This window comes from Nycticebus coucang, chromosome 19 (assembly GCF_027406575.1).
Source record: "Nycticebus coucang isolate mNycCou1 chromosome 19, mNycCou1.pri, whole genome shotgun sequence".
Lineage (NCBI taxonomy): Eukaryota > Metazoa > Chordata > Mammalia > Primates > Lorisidae > Nycticebus > Nycticebus coucang.
Window position 1 is genome coordinate 5,923,047 of NC_069798.1, and position 27,330 is coordinate 5,950,376.

The window sequence follows — 27,330 nt, forward strand, 5'->3', positions numbered from 1 at the left end:
GTCTAGAACCTGTGAGCTCAGGCAATCCACTTGCCTCCACCTCCCAAGTGCTGGGATTACAGGTGTGAGCCACTGTGCCCTGCCTTAAAATTTATTTATTTATTTTTTTAAATAAATGGAGCATGACTTGAAAGTCATGGGAGGAACATAAAAATTGTGCTGAACTATGATGTGATGTGTTAAACATTGTTGTGTACTAGTATTTGGTGTGAATATGTCTGTAACTTCCAAGATAAAAATACTAGAGTCCGATTAAGATTAGCTGGGCATAAGGTAATTAGATTGGTCAAGAGCTGAAAGGGAAATTACCATCCCTTGGGGAAAAACACAGCCTGATGCATATTTATATATTTCTTGGAATGTTTGTATGTTGAATAGATTGTGATGTAAATAGGGCTTTACCACAACCCCTTCTCCATCTCTATGGAAATCTGACTTTAGGCTTTCTAGCTCCTTTGCCCTGTGAACCTGGTAAGACAGAATGTTAGCTGGAGAGCATTGCTTTTAGTAAATAAATGGCAGATCTTGTGATTCACGTGTATGCTTTTAAACTATGGTTTTTGTAACTGCTTCCACCTGAAATGTATCTTTTCCTCAACTTGATGGGTAGTACAATGTATTGACATGAGGTTCTGGTTCTAGTGGGCACAGAAAGACCGTTGACAATGATTTCCCCAACTTGTCCCTCTGTACAAATTGCTGAGGAAGACAGAAACTGCCCCTGGCCCTGCAGGCTCTAGCACAGGCCTGCAGGTGCACAGTGATAAACAAACAAACAAGCTACTAGATGGGAGAGCAAATGCTCAGAATGCATTGTGGTTAGGTGCAAGTCCATCAACACATGGGAAGAGTATGTCTGTGCTAGAGAGTTAATAAACCTCAGGCCAGACTTCAAAAGAATCCCCCTCATGTTCTTCTGGCTTCTCACCTCCATCCAATTTTTAATCTGAAAATAGTCAGAGAAAATTTAATTTACTGTGAGGAAGAATAAAAAGAAAATAATCCAAGAGGAACCCCAGCACCGCCCAAACTCATGACTCTCTTCAATCGGCTTCTACAGGTTGTCATTAAACAAATTATAGTTTGAAGAGACCTTTGGAACTGAGAAAATGTCCTATAACGTTGTCTGAAAAATATTGCGTATCTAAAGATATTCTCCAAAGTTTCTTCCACAAGACTTGTATTATACTTTTAGCTTTCATAGTTAGGTCTGTGATCCAACTTGCATACTATGTTTTTTTTGAAATAGGGGTCAAGTTTCTTTTTTTTCATGGAAGGGATATCCCAGTGTATTAGGCTTCTCCAGAGAGATAGAACCAATAGGGTATATAAGAGGGGATTTATGGGTGCAGGGGCAGAGAAAAGCGGGCTCACAGGATCACTGAGGGGGAGAGGCTCCAAGACAGGCTGTCTGCAAACTGGAGCAGCAGAGAAGCCCACAGGCTCAGTTGGGTGTCCCAGAACCAGGGAAGCCACAGTGGAGCCAAAGTCTGAGAGTCCCAGGAGGCCACTGGTGCAAATCCCAGAGTTCAAAAGCTGAAGAACCTGGAGCCTGGTGTCCAAGGACAAGAGTAGAAACACCCTGCTCTAGAAGGGAGAGGGAGCAGAGAGAGAAGATCCCAGGGCTGGATGGTGCCTGCCCACACAGTGAAGGCAGGTCTTCCTCTCTCAGCCCACTGGCTCACAGGCCAACCTCCTCTAGAAACACCCTCACAGCTACACCCAGAAACAATACTTCAACAGCCATCTAGTTGTCCTGCAACCCAGTCAAGCTGACACCTAAAATTAACCATCAAACCTGGTAATTACATCATTGTATTTTAAAGACTTCCGAGTCCCCACTGAATTGCCTTGACAGTTTGTGAAAAATCAACTGACTGCTCATGTGTGTCTCTGTTCCTCCGTTCTTTTCTGTTTCATCGGTGTTTCTGCTTATCTTTACACCAATACCACACTGTACTGATTACTGTCGCTTTGTAGTAAGTCTTGCAACAAGTAATGTAAGTCCTCCCACTTTATTGTTCTTTCTCAAGAGTGCTTGACTATACAAATCTTTTGAATTTTCATATAAATTTTAAATCAGCATCATAATTCCTACAAAAAAAAAAAAAAAAGACTTCTAGCATTTTGATTAGGATTTCATTGTCTCTATAGGTTCATTTGAGGAGAATTCTCATCTTACCAGTGTTGAGTCTTCCAATCCATGAACATGGACTGTTCATTTATTTGTCCTTATTTAACTTCTCTTGGAAATGTTTATAGTTTTTAGTAATTAGGCCCTACATATCTTTCATTAAATTTATTTTTAGATATTTTATATTTGTTGCTATATTGTGACTGGTGTTGCTTTTTACAATTTTATTTCCCAGTGGTCCTTGGCTGATATGCAGAATTAAATTAATTTTTGTGATTGACCGATCCTCTCATCTTGCTAAATGTACTCATTAACTCTAGTAATTTTAACTTTCGATTCCTTAGGATTTGCTTTACAGAATTATATAGTCAGAGTGCCTGCAAAAATTTAAGAGCTTTTCTTCTTCCTTTCAACATTTTTTTGCCTTTTCTTTTTCTGGATTTGCTACAATAGCTAGGATACTCTGTACAGTGTTGAATAGAAGTAGAAAAAGCAGCTACTCTTGCCTTGTTTGTGATTTTATGGCAAGGTTTATTGACGTTGGCACTACAGACATTTCAGGCACGACGGTTCTCTGCTGTGTGGCGGTCCCGTGTCGCAGCTTGTTAAGCGGCATCTCCGCTTCCCGCCCACTAGAGACTGGTAGTGTCCTCTCGTCCCCCAGTGGCAGAAACTCTTTCAGAACAAGAATATCTGGAGATAATATCCGTTTGTAGGAATTTCCAAATATCTCCATGAGGCAAAAATCATCCTTAGTTGATGAAAATCATCCTTTGTCTTAGGATAAAATGTTTAATACGTTATGATTAAGTATAATATTCATTGTAAGGATTCTATTTTAAAAATTCTATTATGGGGCGGCGCCTATGGCTCAATGAGTAGGGCGCTGGCCCCATATGCCGAGGGTGGCGGGTTCAAACCCAGCCCTGGCCAAACTGCAACAAAAAAATAGCCGGGCATTGTGACGGGCGCCCAGCTACTCGGGAGGCTGAGGCAAGAGAATCGCTTAAGCCCAGGAGTTGGAGGTTGCTGTGAGCTGGGTGAGGCCACGGCACTCTACCAAGGGCCATAAAGTGAGACTCTGTCTCTACAAAAAAAAAAAAAAAAAAATTCTATTATGAAAAATTTCAAGGATAGAGAATATTACATTGAACATTACTATACCCACCACCATTCTACCATAAATATTTTACTATTTCTTTTTTTTTTTCTTGTTTTTTTTTTTTTTTTTTTTGGCCAGGGCTAGGTTTGAACCCGCCACCTCCAGCATATGGGACCGGCACCCTACTCCTTGAGCCACAGGCGCCACCCTACTATTTCTGATCTGGTACATATCTGTCCGTCTATCCTTCTGCCCATTCATCAAACGATTTTATTTTTAAACACATTTCAAATTAAGTTCTGGGCACCAGTATTTAAATACTTTAAAATACCGTAGCATGCATATTATTCCATAAAGTTCAATATTTATATATTATTTGCAGATTTTTTTCTTTTTAGGTAACATTTACATATAGTGAAATGCATAAATTTTAAGTGAATATTCTCATGTCTTTTTTAAAAAATTGATACGTAATAGTTGTGCATATTTATGGGGTGTATATGTTTTTTTTTTTTTTGGTTTTTTTTTTTTTTTGTAGAGACAGAGTCTCACTTTATGGCCCTCGGTAGAGTGCCGTGGCCTCACACAGCTCACAGCAACCTCCAACTCCTGGGCTTAAGCGATTCTCTTGCCTCAGCCTCCCAAGTAGCTGGGACTACAGGCGCCCGCCACAACGCCCGGCTATTTTTTGGTTGCAGTTTGGCCGGGGCCGGGTTTGAACCCGCCACCCTCGGTATATGGGGCCGGCGCCTTACCGACTGAGCCACAGGCGCCGCCCGGGGTGTATATGTTTTTTATACATGTATACAATTTATAATGATCAAAGCAGGGTAATTGGGATATCCATCACCTCAAACATTTATAATTTCTATGTGTTGGAAATATTCCAAGTCTTCTCCTTTAGTTACTTTGAAATATACTATAAATTCTTATTAACCATGGTCCCACTACTGTACTATTGAACACTATTCCTTCTATCTAACTGTATTTTTGTGAACATTAACCAAACTCTTAATATCCACCCTACCCTCTACCCTCTGGTAACCTCCAGCCTCTGGTAACCATCATTCTACTCTCTACCATGAGGTCAATTGCTTTTTAGCTTCCACAGGTGAGTGAAACATGCAATATTTGTCTTTCTGTGTTGGCTTATTTCACTTAACATAATGGCCTACAGTTCCATCTATGTGGCTGCAAATGACAGGATTCCATTTTTTTATGGCTGAGTATTATTCCATTGTGGATGTGTACCTCAGCATTCATCCATCAATGGACGTTTAGGTTGATTCCTTATCTTGGCTATTGTGTATAGTGCCATGATAAACATAAGAGTGCAGATCTATTCAACATACTGATTTCCTTTCTTTTGAACATATAGTCAGCAGTGGGATTATTGAGTCAAATGCTAGATCTATTCTTAGCTTTTTGAGGAACCGCCATGCTGTTTTCTGTAGTGGCAGTATTTATATTTCCACCAACAGGATATGAATGTTTCCTTTTCTCTGCATCATCACCAGCATCTATTATTTTTTGTCTTTTTTATTTTTTTGACAGTGTCTCACTATGTTGCCCTTGGTAGAGTGCTGTGGTGTCACAGCTCACAGCAACCTCCAACTCTCGGGCTTAAGTGATTCTCTTGCCGCAGCCTCCCAAGTAGCTGGGACTACAGGTGCCCACCACAACACCCGGCTATTTTTGTTGCAGTTGTTCTTGTTGTTTGGGCTGTTATTGCTGTTTGTGCATGTGGCTGGTGCCATAATCACTATGCTATAGGCACTGAGCCGATTTTTCGTCTTTTTGATAACGGCAATTTTAACTAGGGTGAGGTGATCTCATTGTGGTTTTGATTTGCATTTTTATGATGATTAGTGATGTTGAGCGTTTTTCACATTCCTGTTGGCCATTTTTATGTCTTTTGAGAAATGTATATTCGTATCCTTTGCCTCTTTTTTCCTGTTGAGTTCCTCATCTTTTCTGGTCGTTAATCCCTTGTTGGATGGACATTTGCAGATGTTTTCCGTCATTCTGTAGATCGTCTCTCCACTCTGCTGATTATTCGCTTTGTTGTTCAGAAGCTTGTTCACTTGACATAATTCCATTTGTCAATTTTTGCTTTTGTTAGCTATGCTTTTGAAATCTTATTCAAAAAATCTTTGCCCAGACCAATGTCCTGTAGTATTTCACCAATGTTTTCTTCTAGTAGTTTCAGGTCTTACATTTAAGTCTTTAATCTATTTGTTCTTTGATTTTTACACAGGGTGAGAGATGGAGATTTAGTTTCATTCTTCTGCATATGGGTATCTAGTTTTCCCAGCACTGTTCATTGAAGAGGTGTCCTTTCACCGGGTATGTTCTTAGCACCTTTGTCACAAATGAATTGGCTATAAATGCATGGATTTATTTCTGGGTTTTCTATTCTGTTTCACTGGTCTAGGATCATTCATTGAGTTTTGACAGATGTATACGTCTGTATAACCCAAACGCCTACCAAAATATAGAACAGTACTTTCCCACAGACATATCATGCAAGCCTCATACATCATTTCAAATTTTATAGTAGCCACATTAAAAATAGAAAAAGAACTGCTCGAATTTATTTTACTAATATGTTAGTTAAGTGAGTTTTCTAAAATATCTTAACAGGTAATCAATAGTAAAATAATATTAGATATTTTACATTCTCTTTTCCCTAGTAAGTCTTCAGAATCTAGGACTCATCTTAACTCAAACTAGTCATATTTCAAGTGCTCAGGCCCATGTGGCCCATGGACCTGTACTGGACAGTGCATCCATAGGACATTTCCAATTCCCCAGAAAGGTCATTTTGAAAGAACCAGACCAGCGCCATCATAGGAGTTAAGTTTTGCTCCCCCCCCAACTCCCATTTCACTCAGTAAGTTAACTTTCCAGGCAAGCCCAGGCAATTCCCCGAAATCATGAGACAACTACCCACCAATCAGGGACCCCCCCCACCTGACCAATCCAGAAGCGCCCCCTTTGTTGCAAGCTGTGCACGCCCACCTGCTGCGCAGGACCACAAGAACCCTCTGCTCCAGAGCTTGGGGCTCCTGGCTTGGATCCGTTGTAGCAGAGACCCTGGGAGCCCAAGTTCAAACTTGCAATAAACGGCCCTTTTGCTTTTGCATTGGACTCGGCTCCCTGGTGGTCTTTGTGGGGGATTTCAAGATCTGGGCACAACAATTTGAGCACCTTCCAATCAGTCTCCAAACGAACCCCGCAGCACCTGTTGCTCTGGTTGCCCCTCCTGTTAACTGTCTAGCTTTTCCTGCCTAAGCATTCCATACAGATGGAACAGTGCAGTAGGGAAACTTTTGCTCTGATTTCTTTCACTCAGCACATTTCTGAGATTCATTCACATCTTTGCCTTCTTACTGCTGAGTCATGTTGCATTATATAAATATAGTGCAAGATATACTTAACATATTTAACATTTAACGTCAAAATTCATAAAGGGTATTGAATTTTGTTGAATGACCTTTCCGTATTTATTTTTAAAATCTTTGATTTATTCTACCTCTAAGCAAGAGATATGAACAGAAGACTGTCTTCCCGTGAAGACAGACGAATGGCTAACAAGCATGTGAAAAAATGCTCATCGTCCCTGATCATCAGAGAAATACAAATCATAACCGCCTTGAGATATTACCTAACCCCAGTTGAGAATAGGCCCACATCAGAGTCTCAAAGCTGCAGAAGCTTGTGGAGAGAAGGGAACACTTTTACACTGCTGGGGGACTGCAAACTACCTTCTGGAAGGAAGTTTAGAGAATCCTCAAAGAGCTCAACTTAGACCTCCCATTTGATCCTGCAATCCCATTACTAGGCACCTACCCAGAAGAAAAAAAAAACATCATTTTATCATAAGGATATTTGCTCTAGACTCTATGGCAGCTCAATTTACAATTACCAAAATGTGGAAACAGCCTAAATGCCCACCAACCCAGGAATATTTACAAGCTGTGGTACATGTATACCATGGAATACTATTCAGCCGTTAAAAGAGGGAGACTTTACATCTTCTGTATTAAGCTGGATTGAGTGGAACACATTCTTCTCAGTAAAGCAGCACAAGAATGGAGAAGCAAGAATCCAATGTACTCAATTCTGATGTGATGGCAGTAGGTGATCTAATACATAACCTCACAAAAGAAAAACTCAATTCAAGGTGGGGGGCAGAAGAATGAGGGAGAGGGGAGGAAGGAGGAAGATGGGGGTTTACGGTGTATGCACACCTCTTGGGTGTGGGACACGATTCTAAGAGGGACTTTAACAAATGCAATCAGTGTAACATAATTCTTTGTACTCTCAGTGAATCCTAAACAATAAAAAAAAAATACTTTGGCTTATTTACATATATTTTTTAGAGCATGGTCAAAACAACAACTCAAAACAAATTTAGGAGTCTTTGCTTATTTGCTCTATCCTTCCCCACAGCCATCACCATGGCACCAAATGGTTTTTGCACAAGGTCACCATCTGGCTCATAAGTGGCACAGACGGGCTCAGCCACAGACTTTTTACTTTAAAGCTCCTATTCTTTGACCAGCACCCCTGTCTCCTTGGACTAGTCAAATAGAAGAATTCTCACACGTTTTTAGTTTTTTTTTCTCTTTATTTTTATGGATAAAATGCAACATACATATTCTACTTAACAATACAAGATGATGGGACAGACCGACCAATATTAACTTTTGAGACTGGATAAAACATAAAACAATGACATTTTCTAGTAACATGATTTTTCAATCAAATTAGTTTAAACAAATAGTTGGAAAACGCTGTTAATTTTAAATTATGTGTGTGTCAAACTGTTGAAAATGCTTGAAGAAACATTTGAATTTCATGTCATTATTTTTTATTAAGTGACATTTTACAGCAAGCAGTTAAAAACTGCCTATCAGAGGAATTATCTAATCCCACAACATATAGTCTGTTAAGGCAAGTGAACCGTTTGTGAAGAACAGTTGAAATATGCCTGCTAGGAAGAAGGGACATTTTAACCTCATGTGACTTTCCAGTCAAGTGAATCACATGGACAGCAGTGGGAAATACCCAAATGAGAAGATGAGTTTTAATTTCTACTCCTAAAAACCTGCATCTCCACATGGTTAGAAACACATCACAACGACTAAGGGACGTGAATTCTATCAGCATATATACCACAGATCACAGTGTCGGAGTATTTTTGGTTTTGAAGCTTTGGCTAAAAATATTTTACATCATTAAATGTATATTATTAAATGTACATTGAAAGCTAACTTAAATGACTTAAATAAGACTCAGGGACAGTTTGTAACAAAAATTGTTAAAGTCTATTAATTTTTTTTTTTCCCAAGAAGAGCAAGTGAGGTAGTTTAGACTGTGTATGTGTTGTAAAGTGTTGGTATTCCAGTCTGTTCAAGGAGTGTTGACTCCAAGAATCATATTCCCAAGTGAGCTGCTTAACAAAGGGGTCCTCTTCTGCAGAACAGAGGTAAAAATGAGCCAGCTCTAGGACTTTTTATGAATAAATGTTTCTGAATACTTCCTCCAATACTTCCCTAGGCACTATTTTCCCAGTTGTCTACGAAGAGCACTAGAGATGAGAGAACGAGAAATTCTAGAATAGCATGCGGAAATACGGCATCTGCCCTTCTGTTTGCAAATGTATGATTCATTTTTGTGGATTATCGAACTTTCAAAAAATAAATCTTGAGAAGGCAAAAATTCATTCAACATCTAGGTGATGGGCATTTAAAGTTTTTTATTTCAGGAGTTTGTTTATTCTTAAGAATGAAGTTAGTAAAAATAGCTTCTTTAACCACACTGATGAGTCTGTGTGTCTATTAATTTTTTTTCTCTAATCAATTAGGTAACCCCTATGACTGAGTAGTTACATCCAATATTGGTACTGACATAGCCTTCCATATTTTATAGTTATTTGAAAGCTGTCACACATTCTTGAATAAACCAAAGTGATTATAGTTACTGACTCAGTTAAGTCAGTGGAAAAGAAACTGTATTTTTACCTGTAACCTATTATCCATTTATTTGAAAATGGTGATAAGTTGCAGTAAATCTTAAAGCCTTTAGAACTTATGAATAAATTCTAACATATTTTCAGTCAATAGAAATAAAAACCCTCAAATAAAGGAAACAGATCTATGAAATTTTGATATGAATGCAAAAATATTTTACTGTTTGAATGAAATGATACATGAGAAAAATTCGTTGGTTTTTACATAGAAGTATAAGGTGGCTATTCGAAGAATTTCTTCCACATATGGGCATAAATTACTGCCATCATATAGGATTGGCAACTACATAAAGTAAAATGTTTATGTTGTTTAAATGGAAAAAATGATAAAATCATTCTTTTCAGACTCCAGAAATTCATTATGTAAACCTCACATGCCACCAATTAGCCATTTATTAAGAAGTGATGAAATGTAAGAAATAAATAGAAACCTTTTAATGAGTTTTCAGGCGAAGAAATAAAAATAATCAAATAAACAAATCCAATAAATGGATCTTTGTGTTTTCTATAAAAAATATAACAAACTCCTAGAGGCCAAAACCACAATTATCTACATGTTGAATATAAGCAATGTTTGTATAGACATCAAAGCATAATCTAGCATAGAAGAGATTTTTTTGCTACATATAGACTTAAAATGTTATCACATTATGTTTTGAGACTGGCTAAGTAGGCAAAAGATGTATTCTGGATTTGTGAGCAACTTTGTTATTTGAATTACGAGAGAATCATTTGGGCCTTGGATCTCATTAAATGTGACATAAATTTATCGACATCTCAATCTGTGGATTCCAAGCTGAAGTATACATAAAGGGTAAATGAGAGCTCTGTCCTTACTTCTAACTATCTGTATCTGTAGTCTCAATCGCTCAGTACATTTTGGATTTGCTCTACATTAGAATATGAGGGCTATGTGTTCTGGCTAATTGCAGGTCTAGAGAATGTCTCTGCAGGCTTTGACAGTGACCTGGTTTCAGCTTATCCAATATGCATCTGATTTTAAAGCCAGACACTAATCCACAGGGGCTAGCCATGTGGATTTATGGACAAAAGCTTGGATAGAACAGTATTTTTCAGCACTCTTGGATAAAAACAGTTTTGCTTTTTTAAATTGGGGCTGAAGAAGTAAATATTCTACAGTTATGAAATACACAAAAAATGACACATTTGATAGAAAGGACATCTGTGCCTGGTAGATGGAAGGACAGTCACTGAGCACCACAGCCGTGATGAGAAAATAGAAGCTGTGTGAATGCTGACTGCAGCGGAGGTCAGGAGGACGCAGGGACCCTTTGTCAAACTGAGCTTCACTGGAGGGACCTGTGAGAATAGGTTTTTAAAAATACCAGTTGTCAATGGGTGACAGAGACAAGTCCATTTGCAGCAGAACGCGCATAGTCCTAACACAGCATAATGCACACCGTTTTCTTTACACAGAAATTCTTGCTCCTCTAGTTCAGGAGTGAGAGAGTAAATGCCGTCCGTTTCATTCTAGAAACCGTCTGATTCTCTTTGGAAAGCAGATCCAGATTGTTCTGCAGGGGAGAAGTTAAGGCTATTCTGGCATTCTTGCTCAAAAAGGTCAATATATGCATATAACATAAGCATAAAAAAAGGGCCTCTTTCACCTCTAGTGTTCACAGCATTGGCTATAGAAAGAAGCGTTGCTGATCCCCATGTATATGGGGCCAAGTTCATTTCTGCTATGAAGTCAAAATACTAGAAATGATTAGAGTTCCATGTCCTAGACTGGCCTTTCTTTTGGAACGACCAAATCCTCTTTCCTTTTCTCTTATCAAAGAAATGTCACGAGGAAACTTCAGTTGAAATGGAGAACCACGGTGTTCCCATTCCATAGTTCACATTGGCGATGCCACCACGAAGGGTCAGAAACAGGGAGAGGGCCTTGGGGACAAACAGGCCAAAGCAGTGCTGTCTTCTCCCCACTAAACGGAGGAGCGGTGGGTGAGCGATCCATGACAGCTGCCATTGTGAGGGTGTTTCAAAGACTTGCTTGGGGCTTAATCACCCACTCTGCCTGAGGATTTACATGATATACGTCCAATATATAAGCGTCGGGATCCAAGCAATGCTGTCCTAAAAGAAAGACAAAAATCATTATTTTGAAGAATGTACGTCACTTTGTGTTTGCACGTGAGCACACAAGTTTCTTTAAAAATGTTGTTTTGTTTTGTTTTGTTTTAGTTTTTTATTTCAAAAAATAAGGGGTACAAGTGTTTTTTGTTGCCTGGATAAACAGATCATGCTGAACTCTGAGCTTTCAGGGTACCCATCATCAGAATAGCGTACATTGTACTCTTAAGTTTTCCTCCCCTCACTCCCCTCCTTCCCCTCTCTATCTTTAGGACTGTGAAGTAGAGGCACTTCAAATAAATCTTGTGTAAATGTGAGAAAAAAACAAAACACAACAACAAAACAGACATACTAACCACAGGCAAATTGCTTCCCTAGCTTCATTATGTCAATTAGAAAAATATGGCAAGAACTGTTTTGGGTACAAACTCATCACATCAATGCAAACACATCCTCGAATGGTTTTACAGACAGTCACCTGACTGGGGCTTAGAGATGACCCAAGTCAAGCTCGTTTTAGGAATGGTCATTTGGTTTTTTTGTTTACTTTGGTTTTTTTGTTTACATCTAGGCAGGAGATCCAAAATGTTAACAACAAAAAGACCGTTCCACAGGACAAGTGTATTTTGAAAGCCTTCGTGTGCAAGCGCACTTGAAATGTAAAGTCGCAAACAAAACTACCAAGGTTTGCTTGCTTGATTTATTAATTTATTTGCTTGCTTGATTTATTAATTTATCGGAAATAAACTTTGTAACTTACTATATGCCAGGCCCTACAGCAATGTATCAGACAGTCAAAAACATTCTACAGGGGCTAAAGGCAAGTCACAAATAACACAAGTACAATATAAAGTTAAGTCCAGCAGTTGCATAAGGATGGTAGAAAAAGCAAAGGGAGGTCTCACCAAGAAGGTGACCTACTGACAAAGACCTAGAAGAGGAGTGAGAAATGGGGCTATCTGGAGGCAGAGCATTCTGGGAAAAAGAGCACATGCAAAGGCCCTGAGGCCTAATGTGCCTAGTGGCTGGATCCGGAAGTGTGGGGTCTGAGAACACCAAACATGCTTGGTTGGGTGTGGATGTGGGATCTGAGAGAGGCAAACAGGCCTGGTGGCTGGGTGTGGATGTGGGGTCTCAGAGAGGCAAACGTGCCCATTGGCTGAGTCTGGAGGTGTGGGGTCTGAGAGAGGCATCAGTGCTCAGGAGGATTTAGGAAGAGCAGTGAGATGCACTGAACCCACCGTGGGAGCTAAGTGTAAAAAGGAGGGAGGTCCACAGACTCAACCCTGCAGCTGCCCAGCTGTGAGAGGCTGAGAGGACAAGAAGCAGTGGGTGTGAATGGCTCCCAGGGAGCAGCAGTGAAGTGGAGCGAAGGCAGAGCTCAGGATGTCCCCGAAACCAGAGAGAAGGAAGTTGTTTCCTAAAGAGGGATACGATCTACTCAGGCAGCTCTAAAGACACATGAATGACAGGATTTCACAACGTGGGAGCCTGGTGACCTCAACGAGAGAGATTCCAGTCAAGTGTGAAGGGGCAAATCTCGGCTGGAGTGATTTCCGGAGAGAAAGCCCAGAAAGTGCAATGTAGACAACTGAGTCAAGTTTCTGCTTCAGAGTGAAACAGAGAATTGGGAGTAGACTGGAAGAGGGGGTTAGGAGAGAGTTTTGTAAAGATGGCAGAAATTACCAGAATTTTTTTGCAGATGAAAACACTGCAGTTGAGAGAGCAATGGAGGGAGCAGAGGCCCTGTCTGGGCAGGGGAGGTGTGAGGGGAGGCAGGGCCCTGGGAGGGCTTCCACGGATGGGAGAGCTATCTCGCACTCCTACCCCCATCCCTCGTCAGGGATACACGAAGAATGAACTTGGGTAAAACTAGACAGTAAAACTAGAGAAAGTAAAAAAAAGACTGCCACACTTCTGGAAGTTCTCCTAATGTCCTCTGCTTTGCTTTGCGTGTGTCTCTGGGAAGAGCCTTTCCAACTTAACGGTCACACTGAAAAGGCCCCATCGTCCACTCCATTACACTAAAATATTCTCATTTAAGTTTTGAAAATATTTTAGAATAGTCATGTTACTGTTCTTATCTCAAATTAAAAATATCTGAAATGTATTGATTTTGAATTATCTAAGAAATGTGCAAAATATATACAGTATTTTTAATAATAGAAGCATATTTATTTTAGGGTAAGCAGAAACTTTAGGAGTAGAAGCTACCACAGAAAGCTTACCTATATTTCCTCCAATCTCATAGAGCCTGTGGTTCTGAATCTTAATACAGTCTGATGGACCATGACTAGAACAAAAGAGAAAGCATATAATTTTAATCCTCTTTCATGATCTGACAACAATTCATTCTGCCTTGACAAAATACCCTCCACAAAACCTTTTTATGACTGAAGTTAGGATAAACACAATTGTCTTGTTTGCCACAGCTAAGAAGCTGAGGTCCAGAGAGAACGGAACTGTTCCATGTGACCTGGGTTGCTGCAGTGGTCCGTGACAACCTAGGGCCCGTTCAGGCCATGCCATCAGCTCCGTCTGGGGAGGTAATTGTTACTTACCCATTAAGGCCAGCCGAGGAGCAGCTGGGTGTTTTTTGTTTATTTGTTTTCTTTTTTAAAGAGACGAGGTCTCACTCTGTTACCCAGGCTGGAGTGCATTGGCCTAATGATAATTCATTACTGTTTCCAATTCCTAGGCTCATGTGATCCTCTGCCTCAGCCTCCCACGTAGCTAGTGCTACAGGTACCTACAGGTACGTGGCACCATGCTTGGCAAACTTTTCCTTAACTTTTTTGTAGAGACAGGGTTTTGCTATGCTGTCCAGGCTGGTCTCGAACTCCTGGCTTCAAACAACCCTCCAGCCTCAGCCTCCCAAGTGTCAGGATTACAGGCTGAGCCACCGCACCTGGCCAACAGCTGCATATTTAATATTGCTTTGTCATTGGACACATTACCCTTAGGTTTCATTTCTGCATTTGCCAAAAAATTGAATGTAATTCTCTCTTCAGCCCCTGCCACATTTCAAAGCTTGCCTAATGCTTTGCAAACTGGCCAAGACTGACTTCATCTCAAGTCTATGTTCTACAATAAAAGCCAAGTCAGAGAAAACAATTGGCCAATTGAATTTGTCCACTCCAGACTAGAACGCTGGGGCAGGAGAGGCCGTCACTGATTTCCATTCCAATTCAGGAATGACTTTCAGCGTGGGTCTTCAAAAAGATTGTCGGGAAGAGGCATGTGTGCCTCGCCTTTTTAAATTCTTTTTTTAAATGTTTGCCATTATTTTATTAGTTTTTAAGTTCAAATATGCAAATATCCATTGCATACCATTAATAATTAGAGAAAGTTAACATACAACACAAAATATGAAATACAGATACAGTATTTTATAGGGTGAGTAACCTATTTTAAGTTTTTTGAACCAGATTATATTGCATGCATTTGTTAGGTAAAGCCTCTCTTATAACTGTGTCCCTGTGACCCCCAGCCCCCCCTCCCTTTCTCTGCTCTCCCCCACCACGTACTAGGTCATTAATTGTCCTCATATCAGAATTGAGCGCATAGGATTCATGCTTCTCCATTCTTGTGATGCTTTACTAAGAATAATGTCTTCCACTTCCATCTAGGTTAATACAAAGGCTGTAAAGTCTCCATCTTTTTTAATGGCTGAATAGTATTCCATGGTGTACATATACCACAGCTTGTTAATCTGTTATGGTTTGGTGGGCATTTAGGCTGTTTCCAGATTTTGGCGATTGTAAATTGAGCAGCAATAAACAGTCTAGTGTAAGTGTCCTTATGGTAAAAGGATTTTTTTCCTTCTGGGTAGATGCCCAGCAATGGAATTGCAGGATCAAATGGGAGGTCTAGCTTCAGTTCTTTGAGGGTTCACTGTACTTCCTTCCCAAAAGGTTCTATTAGTTTGCAGTCCCACCAGCAGTGTAAAAGTGTTCCCTTCCCTCCACATCCGTGCCACCTTTTTTTGTTTAGTTAAGCTTCTTATTTTACATAACTGTCGATTCACAGGTACTTGTAAGAAATAATACATGCAGGAAATGTGTGTCCCGTCTTGCAAAGCTCTAGTGTCAGGACCAGAAGGTTGTCACAGATTCAGTCAAGACACAAAGTGCTTCCATCACAAGGGTCCCCCGTGGTTCTCAGGTAGCCACATCCACCTCCCCTCGTCCACCCTGGCCCCATCCTTTAGCCCTGGCAACCATTACCCTTTTCTGAGGCTTTTCCCCAACTCAGCATAAATCCGTAGAGATTCAGGGGCATTGATGCATTTTTATTGCTGAGTCGTATTCCACAGTACGGATGGACCACAGCTGATTTAGTCCCTGACCTGTTGATGAGCACCTGGGGTTTTTCCTCCCCAATTTTTGACTCTGTAAATAAAGCCACCATAATCGTTTGTGTACAGGTTTTGTGAGAACCCAGTCTTCACTGTTCTTTGGATAAATACCCAGGAGTATGAATGTCATATGGTAGCTGGATATTTAGTTTTATAAAAGAAACTTCTGGCCTGTTTTATGGAGTGACTGTGCTATTTTCCATTCCCGCCAGCAACAGGGGTTCTGGTTTCTCTACGCCTTCACCAGCACGTGGTATCTTGTAAGTTTTTCTTAATAACAGCCACCCTAACAAGTGTGAGAATTCTCCTTCAGTTCCTTGGATACAAATCACACTAGTTAAAGGAGGACCAGTGATGCATGTATAGATTTCATTTTTAGCGTAGAAAAATAATCCTGATATTTTAGTGTAACTACAACTTATCTATTTTTCTCTAAAATTATTCTTTTCCCATTAAAAAGTGATGATTTTTTTAAAAAAATTGTGGGACCCTAGAAAAATGTTTTAAACACACTTTTAATTTTAGAATGCTTTTAGATGTACAGAAAAATTATGAAGTTCATGCAGGTAGTTTCCATACACCCCACACCTTGTTCCTCCTATTATAAACATCTAACATTAATGTGGTTAGAATTAATGAACCAATATTGTTAACAGTATTAAGTAAAGTCTGCATGTTATTTGATTACTTTCATTTTTACCTAATGTCCATATTCTGCCTAAGGGCTCCATCCAGGGATTCCACATTTAGTAATTAAAGCAGGTTGAACAGTAACCCCTGAAATTACACTTGCCTGGAAGTTCATAACTTGGCTATAGTTTGAAAAGGGGTATTTGTCATTTGTTAAGTATTCTGAGATGAAATCATCCTGGATTTAGGGGGTACCTGAGTACAGGTGATGATAAGGTGTAGGGAGAGATTGGAGTGATGGGTCTTTAAGTCACGGCAAATGCCAAGGTCACCAGCAACCACCAGAAGCTACAAGACAGCCACAGAGATCCTCCCTCAGAGCTTCCAGAGGGAACCCACCGTGCCAACACCGCTATTTCAATCTTCCGGACCCTGAACTGTGAGAGAACACATTTCCATGGGTTTCAGCTGCCCAGTTTGTGGGGAAACTAACACCGTAGTCGTGTGTCCTGAGACTGCTCTTGGCTGCCACCGTGTCTCACACTGACCTTGGTTTGGGTGACCTGGATAGTTCTGAAGAGCATTGCTCAGGTATTCTGTAAGAAGGTTCCTCATCTGGGGGTTGTCTGCTGTTCTTCTCATGTTTAGGTTGGAGTTATGTGCCCTTGGGAGGAGGATCATAGAGACAATTTTCATCATGTCTTATCAAAGGCACCACCTATCATCATGACTTGCCATTGGGAATGTTAACCCTGATCACCAGGCTGAGGTTAGAATTCTTTAATAGAAAGTTATGTTTCCCCTTTTTACATACTGTGCCATAGAAGGATGTCACTCTGCATAGGCCACCTGTTAGGACTGGGGGCCCCACCACCATTTAAAAATGTAATTGTCAAGCCTACAATCCTAGCATTTGGGTGCCAAGGCAGGAGGCTTGCTTGAGGCCAAGAGACTAAGACCAGTCGGAGCAACATGGTGAGACTTTGTTCCCATAAAAACGTAAAATGGAAAACAGTAGCTGGGTGTGGCGGCTTGTGCCCGTAGCCCCGGCTACTTGGGTAGCTGAGGCAGCAGGATTGCTCAAGCCCAGGACTTTGAGGTTGTGTTGAGCTGTATGACAAAGCCACTGCAGTCTAGACCAGGCAACACAGCAAGGCCTTGTCTCAGCAAAAAGGCAGTTGTCTCAAGTGTGTCTTCATAGACATTGAGTTCCAAATATTACTAAGATGGTACAATTTTTGCTCTACCATCAAATGTGATTTAAGATATGAATGCAAAGTAAGATAGTTTGTTGTATTTAGACCTATGTTCACCCATTCTGAAATTCTTTTCTTTTTTTAAAATAGTACCTTGAGTTCCTGTTTTACTCCGTTTTCCCTGATGTTCCAAGGCTTGCTGTCCTCCCTTTCTCTTTAGGGAACTTTCTTCCCCCATTCTCTGCAGGTAGTTTTGTTAGCAGCAAATTTTCTTCGTTTTCCTTCATCTGAGAATGTCTTTATCTTCCTTCCATTCTTGAAAAATTATTTCCGCTGAACACAGAATTCACAGTTGACAGTTCTTTTCTCTCAGTACTTGAAAAATGTTGTATTATTTCCTTCTGCTGTTCATGGTTCCAAATGGGAAATTCACTGTAATCGGAATTTCTCTGAATACTGTCTTTGTCTTTAATATTTACAAGTCTAATGATACTATTTTGGGCATGGATTTCCCATGTGGGTTTGCTTAGCTTCTCGATGATGTCGGTTTATGTATTTTCCTGACCTGGTTAAGTTTTCAGTCATTAGTTATTTGAATTGGTCTTCAGTTTCACTCCGAGTTTCCTCTCCTTTGGGGGCTCTGATATGAAATGTAGCTCCCTTGTTACTGCCCCACAGACCCCTGAGGCTGTGTCCACTGTTCAAGTGTAGGTTGTTTCTGTTGTTCAGGATATTCCATTGACATATCTGAAATTTGCTAATTTTGTCCTTTGTTCTCTCTACCCCACTACCATGCCTATTTAGCAAGCTTTGTATTTTGATTTCTGCATTTTTTCAGTTCTATGGTTTCCGTTGGGTTCTTTTTTATACTACTATGAGATTGTGCACTTTTTCGTTTGTTTCAGAATTCATAATTGCTTATGGAAACTTCTTTTGTGTCAGATAATTCTAACATCTGATTGAGATGACTGTTGGCATCTGTGGATTGTCTGGTCTCATTCATATTGTGATTACTCTGCCGTGAGGGACTGTACATTGTACCGTGGACAGACATCTTAGCTATCATGAGACTGTGGGTTTTATTTCCTCTGCATTTCAGGGCATGTGGGGCTCCTGCTGAGGCTAAGCACATGGGTCATGTATGTTTAGCTTCTTGTGGGGCTCTGGTGAATAGGGGCACCAGCTGGTGCTGCCTCACTGCCTTCAGCTGGGGCATGACATCAGCTCCCTGCTGGGCTCTGCTGCCACCAGGTTGGGGAAATAGAGGCTGATTGTCACTGTTGTGTGGCTGCAGGGTGAGGATGAAGCTCATCTCCTCACTGGGTCCCACTGATCACAGAAGAGAGGAGGGAAGGAAGCAGCATCAGCTGTTACTGCCTCCTGCCACCACTTCTAAGAGGTAGTGTTAGGAGTTAACTGGATACTCGACTCCCTGCTGAGCCTGACTGATCCCAGGGGGAGGGCGGGAAGCTCCACCTTGTTCAGTTTTGCTCCTGAGGGTGGAAGCTCAGCTTGCAGTAATAGCCTGCCCCGTGCTGCCTCTCTGCTGCTAAGTGTCACTGCTGCTGTGTAGAGGTGGAGACTCAGCTCACTGAGTGGGACCCTGCAGTCACCACCCAGGTTGGGGATCAGATCACCACCTGGTTCTGCTGGGAGCCAGGAGGCAGATCCATTCCCTGCTTGCCCCCGCTGAAAACATGGGGGTATTTTTTTTCTGTTGGTATTTGGCTGGAGCAAGGAAGTAATTGTCACAAAGGTTTGTATGGTTGGGCCACCCCCTTTTCTAATCCTTTGGCTGGTGGGAATAGACTTTTCCAGAGCTCTTTTTCATCTATGTCTGTTGTAATCCCATCAGGGATAAACGGGAAGTGACAAGGAGGCTCTGGGGGCTCACCTGCATGGGGGAGGTGACAAGGAGGCTCCCAGGGCTCACCCGCATCGGGGAGGTGACAAGGAGGCTCCCAGGTCTCACCCGCATCATCTTTTAAGGTCTCTTCTTCCTCTCAGTCTCCCTGGGCTTTTTGTTGTGTCAGCTCGAGGGTTTTTAGGTTGTAAGAGGGAGGACCAAGAAAGACCAGGACTCTCACACCCTTTCTTTTTCTTTTTTTTTGAGACAGAGTCTCAATCTGTCACCCAGGGTAGAGTGCTGTGGCGTCACATTTCACAGCAACCTCCACCTCTTGGACTTCAGCGATTCTCTTGCCTCAGCCTCCCAAGTAGCTGGGACCATGGGCGCCCACCACAATGCCCAGCTATTTTGGCAGGCCCGGGCTGGATTCGAATCTGCCAGCTCCTGTGTATGTGGCTGGTGCCCTAGCCTCATGAGCTACAGGCACCGAGCCACCGTTTTTTGTTTTTTTTTTTAACTTAAACTCAAGGAGCTATGAGCAGGTGGCCAGAGAACAAGCACCTGGTGAAATAGGTAAACTTGGGAGCAGTTTACATTTTAACTGAAGTGGGCCACAGTTCTAACGAGTAAAGGGAACGGGCAGGGCCAGATCTCTCTCACTGTTATAAAGGATTTGGGTCTATCTGCCAAGTCATTGGTTCTAATTTACTTTTACTGGAAACAATTTCTTTCAACAAAAGGTCTACTAGAGAGTACAGAGCCAGCTTCACAGCACATGTAACTAAGAAGCTACTGGATGCCCAAATCCCTCAAATGGTATTTCAAGGCCTTCCAGGACTGCCTGTGGTAAGTGTACACACATGTGCAGTATCGCAGGCGACCAGGCCGGCAGCAGAAGAGGCACGTGCAGAGCCCCTGCTGGCCGCTGTTCTCGGTTTACGCTCCTTGTCCTTCATAAAGGGAAGAGATATGTAAACACCCACATATACACATCTACAGCACACAGGAAGTGCACAAATCATAAGTCTACAACTTGATGAATTTTACCAAAGTGAACATGCTATGTAAACCAGCCCCTGCATCTAAAAATACAATAATAATGATCACCTCAGGAATTAGACACCATGCTTTCAGTTCCTACGAGAAAAATTAATATAATATTATATTTTTATTATATATAAAGAATAGAATAACAATGATCACCTCAGGAATTAGACACCATGCTTTCCATTCCTATGAGAAAAATTAATATAATATTATATTTTTATTATATATAAAAAATAGAATAATAATGATCACCTCAGGAATTAGACACCATGCTTTCCATTCCTACGAGAAAAATTAAGAATTATCCTAAATTCTAACACTGTAGATTAATTTTACTGGCTATTCTTGTTTTTTCCTTTAATTCAGGCGATTGTAGATTTACACATAGTTGCTATAAGAAATAATACAAAGAGATTCTTTGAGGCTGGGCACAGTGGCTCACGCCTGTAATCGTAGCACTCTGGGAGGCTGAGGTGGGTGGACTACCTGAGCTCAGGAGTTTGAGACCAGCCTAAGCAAGAGCGAGACTCTGTCTCTAAAAATCAGCTGGGCATCGTGGTGGGTACCTGTAGTCTCAGCTACTTAGGAGGCTGAGACAAGAGGATGTCTTGAGTCCAAGAGTTTGAGATTGCTGTGAGCTATGACGCCATAGCACTCTACTGGGGGCAACAAAGTGAGACTCTGTCTCAAAAAAAAAAAGAAAGAAAGAAACTCTTTGCCCAGCTTTCCCTCATGGTTAACATTTTGCAGAACTATAGCATAATGTCACAATCAGGTTATTGACACTGAGACCGTCACAGTCCACTTACCTTCTTCAGATTTTCCCAGATTTGTTTGCACTCACAGGTGTGGAATTCAACATGGTCACAAAGAAGTTCATTCATCCACCACCACGGTCACGATTCCAACACCCCAAGTTCTACCATCTCCAAGGTCCTTTTGTAATCAACACCTGTCTCCTTTCTGAATAATCCCTCGCAACCCCTGGCAGCCGGTCTATTCTCCGTTTATACCAAGTTGCCACTTCAGAGATGGTATGTGAATGGAATCATGCAAGGTGTGAATCTGAATAATCCCTCCCAACCCCTGGCAGCTGGTCTATTCTCCGTTTATACCAAGTTGCCACTTCAGAGATGGTATGGAAATGGAATCATGCAAGGTGTGAACTTCCATTTGTTTTCATGCTCAACAAGGCTTCTCTCTCTTCATATGATTAGAAAGCTTCTTTGAAAGGCTGTCCATCAGAGTTGTACTAAAGACCAAACTATACCTGTTCTTCAATGATTAAATCTAAATAAGCACTTCTCATCTTTTAAAAACCTCAAAGCAAATGTTCATCCTTAGACAAAATTATTATGATTCATGCTCTTCTAAGGTAACTATGGCAGATATGCGAAGAGAATTTTTGCATATCCTGAGAATGGTTAAAGGGAAGCAATAATTATTTGTTCCCTTAACTACATAAACTCTATCTGATAGCAGAATGGTAAAGCCCAAGGAAGCCCAAGGAATGAGGATATTCCTGGAAGTCCATCAAGATATCTACAAAATTAACTTGTTATATCCTTTGTTCTAGTAAAAGGTAAGATTCTTTTATTGAGTAAAATAACTTCCCAAGACATACAAAACCTATTAAAATTTCCACTTGTAGAAATTCCTTTAAAAAAACAGCTTTTGTTGTTGGTAATTCTATTTCTGCTAATTTCTTTCTCTACTTTTTACTCTAGTAATTTACTGATAAAGTCTCCAAAGTAACAGGCTTTAACTTTCCGAAGTCCAAATTTGTAAACTCCTGGAAAGTTACTGGTCTGCAAGGTGCATCTTCCCCTGCAGAGATGTCCACTCCCACGTGCTCACCTGTTCTCACACTGAAACTTGGCCAGAATGTCTTTGGCTTTGGTTTGACTGGTGAGCTGAATGGCCATGGACACCTTGGAGAGAAGCGGAGCATGGACGCGTATGACTCCCTCCGGCACGTCAGACTGCCAATGAGGAGAAAGTTGGTACATTCTGTCAAACTGGGATGAATGTCAGCTCAGTGATGCACTTAAGAGATACAAAAATCAGTGGTGCTCTGAATTAGGGAATCGCATAAACATGACCCGTATTTACCCAGAACAAAACACTGCTTTCTTCCTTTTGTTCCTGGAGACTCACTTATGGCTGGACCAGCCTGGGATTTCACTGTTGCTACATGATTAGGCTTTGCTAGAATGCCTTGGAATCATGAAAGGGATAAAACTAGGTTATGACAGAAATCAAATGTTTCTGTCAATGTACTTATTGAACCAAGTCCTAAATGAGTTTACTTTAAGCAGAATTCTTTATTATATTTATAATACTTTATGATATTTTAAGAAGCTCAACTTTCTGAATGATCAATTAGAAGGCAGGGCTTCTCTAATACCCTCTTTCTTTTTTTTTTTAGACAGAGACTCAAGTTGTTGCCCTGGGTAGAGTGCCGTAGCGTCACAGCTCACAGCAACCTCTAACTCCCTGGGCTTAAGCAATTCGCTTGTCTCAGCCTCCCAAGTAGCTGGGACTACAGGTGCCCACGACAATGCTTGGCTATTTTTTAGTTGTAGTTGTCATTCTTATTTGGCAGGCCCGGGCTGGATTCAACCCCACCAGCTCTGGTGTATGTGGCTGGTGCCCTAGCCGCTTGAGCTACAGGCGCTGAGCCAAATAACCTCTTTCTTTAGTTAGTGGCCGTCAATATCCAGCCCAGATTGAATTCCACATGGGTACCTGAAACATGGTCCCTCAAAATGTGACAAGACTGAGCAGAGCCCAGCGTGGGCCACTGTTGGGAAGATAGTGACTTTGCTTTTCCAAAACTTGACTCGCCTGGGGACCTCCAACCATGCTTTCACCTAAATGGAATATTCACTTTTTTTCTTTTTAGTCTAATTGGGATAAAACTAAGTGGGATATTTAAAGAATGATGCTGTCTAATTAATAGAAATTTCGGTTTTGTTAGGATTGATTGGAAAATTCCTTTCTCTCAAAATTTTGAATATATTAATCTTTTAATTCATTCTGAATTTAGGAGGAGAACAGACAAATTTCTATTTGAGAATGTGGTTACTCCTCAGGCAATCATTTTAAATCTGTACCCTCTCAAAGAATAATGCTGTCGTGATGTAAGGATTATGTTAATTGACGCCACGCACGGCCTAGAATGACTGCGTCTCCCCAAGAAGAGGTTGTGACCTTATTTGGAAATAAGGTCATTGAAGGTGTAATTAGCTAAGAGGAGGTCAAACTGGAGGTCAAGGGGAGGGCCCGTCAGCCAGTGTGGCTGGAGTCCTTTTAAGAGAAATGACATAGACACAGACACACAGAGAGACAACCACGTGACAATGGAGGCAGAGATCCGGTTGACACATCCACCTGCTGAGAAACGCCCAGGACCATGGGCATCCCCCCCAGGCTCTGAGAGAGGCGAGAAACAGGCCCTTCTCTCAGCCCTAGGAAGGACCCAACCCTGCAGACACCTTGAGTTCAGATTTTAGCCTCCAGAGTGGTGAGGGAATAACTTTTTTTTTTTTTTTTTTGCAGTTTTGGCTGGGCTGGGTTTGAACCCACCACCTCTGGCATATGGGCCAGTGCCCTATTCCACTGCCCGGGGGAATAACTTCGTTGTTTTAAGCCACTCTTTATGTCAGCCCTAATACAAAATTTTTGAAAAGCATCATTTCTTATAGCACTTTCCTAATATTACCAGAACCACGAGAAGCCATAAGGGGGGAGATCCTGAGGGGCTTGGGTTTGGGAGGAGGCGGAGCTCCTGGTTCATTGCAGTCAAGACTGTACTCCTAAAATACTCCTTTGATCATGTCATGTCCCTCCCCTCCTAGAAGTTTCTAGAACAGTGGTTCTCAACCTTCCTTCTGCCGCGGCCCTTTAATGTAGTTCCTGTGGGTTGAGAACCGCTGTTCGAGAAGGTCAATTCCATGCTCTTAACATTATTGGACCTATGATTGTAATAATCACTTTCACCCTAAAACTTTCTATGGCTGTGTGCAGGATTCCTGAGCACACGTTTGGAGTCATCCCTCATCGAGTCCCTGTACCACTGATTCCTTCATGTGCCATGCTGAAAATGTCACATGTGCAGGGTAGATGGTGACCCAAGTTGTACACGAGCATGTGGATGGAGACCCTGAAGAGTACCGTGTGGGGAGTCAACAGGTATGAGAGGTTTTCTTACCATTCTTCTTGAGGAGTGTGATTTTTGTAGTACCTTTGAAGTCTTGGGGCTTGTGATCTAAAGGAAACACATTTAGTCTTTAGGATTAACGTTGAGAAGAACAAGTGTATTCTGCTTTCGGAAGTGCAAACTGGTGCAATTTTTATGGAAAACACTGTATGGGGATATTTATCAAATTATATTTATGCACTTTGACCCAACAATTTCATATCTATAAATTTATGCTAGAAATATATTCATTCATTTGTTAAAAATTATATATATATGTTATTTATTCCTTGAAGCAGACATTGTAATAGCACAAGATTGCACACAATCTAACTATTGGACACTATGAGATTACTCAAACAAATTATTGGGATGGAATATCATAAATAAGCCGGTTTTATAGACCTCTATGGAATAATCCCTATGATTTCTTGTGTCAGGAAAGCAGGACGGAGGACAGTGTCTTCTGTACGCTACATTCCTGTGAAAAGGGGAGGAGCATAGATTGCTTGTATGTGCGCAGAGCCTGTCTGAGGGTCCTGTGCACACAGCCCTGTTATGGGTGACATTACTGTCCCCAAAAGAGGAAGACAGAGTTGTTTCATTTTTATTCTGCAGTCTTTCCTAACTTTTGAATTTCTAACTTGTTAATGAACTATTACAATTAACATTAAGAATGAAAACCATGGGCGGCGCCTGTGGCTCAGTCAGTAAGGTGCCGGCCCCATATACCGAGGGTGGCGGGTTCAAACCCAACCCTGGCTGAACTGCAACCAAAAAATGGACGGGCATTGTGGTGGGCACCTGTAGTCCCAGCTACTCGGGAGGCTGAGGCAAGAGAATCGCTTAAGCCCAGGAGTTGGAGGTTGCTGTGAACTGTGTGAGGCCACGGCACTCTACCGAGGGCCATAAAGTGAGACTCTGTCTCTACAAAAAAAGAATGAAAACCACTGTATAGCTCAGTAAAACTAAAGGAAGACTATTTCTGTATCAAGTGTTGCTTCTAGTATTTATAAGCTTTGAATTCTTGTTTCTATTTACAAGTAAAACATTAAAATAAATGGCATTCATATATAGTAGTGTACAGTTTACAGTGTGCAGAAGGTGCTTTATGCTTACCTGATGTGATTCAATCCAAATGACAACTCTGTGAAATAGATATATCATTACTTTCCCCCTCAAACTTACAAAATAAGAACACAGAGGCTCAAAGAAAGAAATCTAATTTGCCCAGGCTCATATGGCTAGTCACTGGCAAAGGCAGACCTGACCTGGGTTCCAGCTTCAACTCAGGCCATTGAGGTTTTCTAGGAGAAAGTAACAGTAAGATACTCCACAGGTCTGCCCCTCCATGAAAGATACAAAGTGGCAAAAACTATCAGTATTGATTTCTTTAGAGAATTCTGGTTACTAACTCAGAGGCTGCAAGCAGGGGAATGCACAGGTAAAACAAACAGCTAAGTGGTGTTATCACTTTAACCTATGTTTTACCCATCCAGTGATAGCCTTGAAAATCACAGCCCGAATTCCCAGCACAGGCACTACAGGGAGGGAGCAGAACAGACCTTACTTACAAAGAATTCTCATCTACCCGATGGCTTGCCTTCATCTTGCCTAACTTGGAATTTGACCAGAGCTAATGGTGTGTTAAAAATACTCATAGGAAAGGCTGGGCAGGTGGCTCACACCTGTAATGCTAGCACTCTGGGAGGCTGGGCAGGTGGCTCACTTGAGCTCAGTTTGAGACCAGCCTGAGCAAGAGAGACCCATCTCTACTAAAAATAGAAAAACTAGCTGGTGTAGTGGTGGGTGCCTAGAGTCCTAGCTCCTTGGGAGGCCGAGGCAGGAGGATCTCTAGAGCCAAAGAGTTTGAGGTTGCTATGAGCTATGATGCCATGACACTCCACCCAGGCCGATAGAGTGAGATTCTGTCTCAAAAAAAAAAAAAAAAGGAAAAAGGAAAGAAAAGAACAAAGTGAATCTCAGGTATCTCTGCATCCTGTTCCAGTTTGAATGCAAGGCCTGGCATTTGAGGTCATCCTTAAGTTAAATAAAAGCAATAAAGACAATTCTTCTAAAATCTATTTCCGTTATGTACCTTCACACAAATAACAAAATTCCAAATTCTTTGGAGTGTGATGAATTTCCACTAAACAACCCGAGGATAAGCTATTCCATTAATCTTCCTTATGTACGAGACATTCTGGGTACTAGACTGCCCAGCTTTTGTGAGGCCTTCAGGTGAGGACTCAACAGAATCTCAATCTTCATGATACAGATATTCCAAGAACTTTAGCCAAAAAGCACGTAACTCAACAACACGGAAGGACCACGGTCATCAGACCCACTTTCACACTGTTGAAAGTCCCAAGACGATCTGATACTTCGTGATTATACAAACGTTTTGGTTCTAAACTACAAACTCTTTGTGTCTCCCTTTGAGAAGTGGCCGTCTGGGCAGGGAGGGTCCTGCTGCCCTCGCTGTCCTCACCTCACGTTCTATGGTCTTCCTCCGGAGCAGCTTCCGTACACTTGGCAGCTGTTTCTTTAACAACATGGTGGCTTCATTCATCCTTCTCACTTGAGTGATTAAGAAAGATGGAACCTGGAGAAGGAAAATAGCTTTGACTAGAGGGAACACTTGAATTAAACCTCCCTGGTGGATTCTGTCCTTAGTTATGAC

General features: G+C 41.3%; 1 protein-coding gene across 1 annotated transcript in view; it reads right to left on the bottom strand.

Annotated features, from left to right (window-relative positions):
• Positions 1-7,861: 7,861 nt before the first annotated feature.
• ARHGAP28 (Rho GTPase activating protein 28) overlaps positions 7,862-27,330 on the bottom strand; it is a 207,311-nt gene continuing 187,842 nt past the window's right edge. The window contains exons 14-18 of the mRNA XM_053571840.1: positions 27,139-27,252; positions 24,660-24,716; positions 22,304-22,428; positions 13,596-13,660; positions 7,862-11,370 (exon numbers count right to left, since the gene is read on the bottom strand). Of these exons, the coding sequence (XP_053427815.1) occupies positions 11,276-11,370; positions 13,596-13,660; positions 22,304-22,428; positions 24,660-24,716; positions 27,139-27,252 (456 nt within the window). The 3' untranslated portion in view covers positions 7,862-11,275. The remainder of the gene's footprint in view (positions 11,371-13,595; positions 13,661-22,303; positions 22,429-24,659; positions 24,717-27,138; positions 27,253-27,330) is intronic.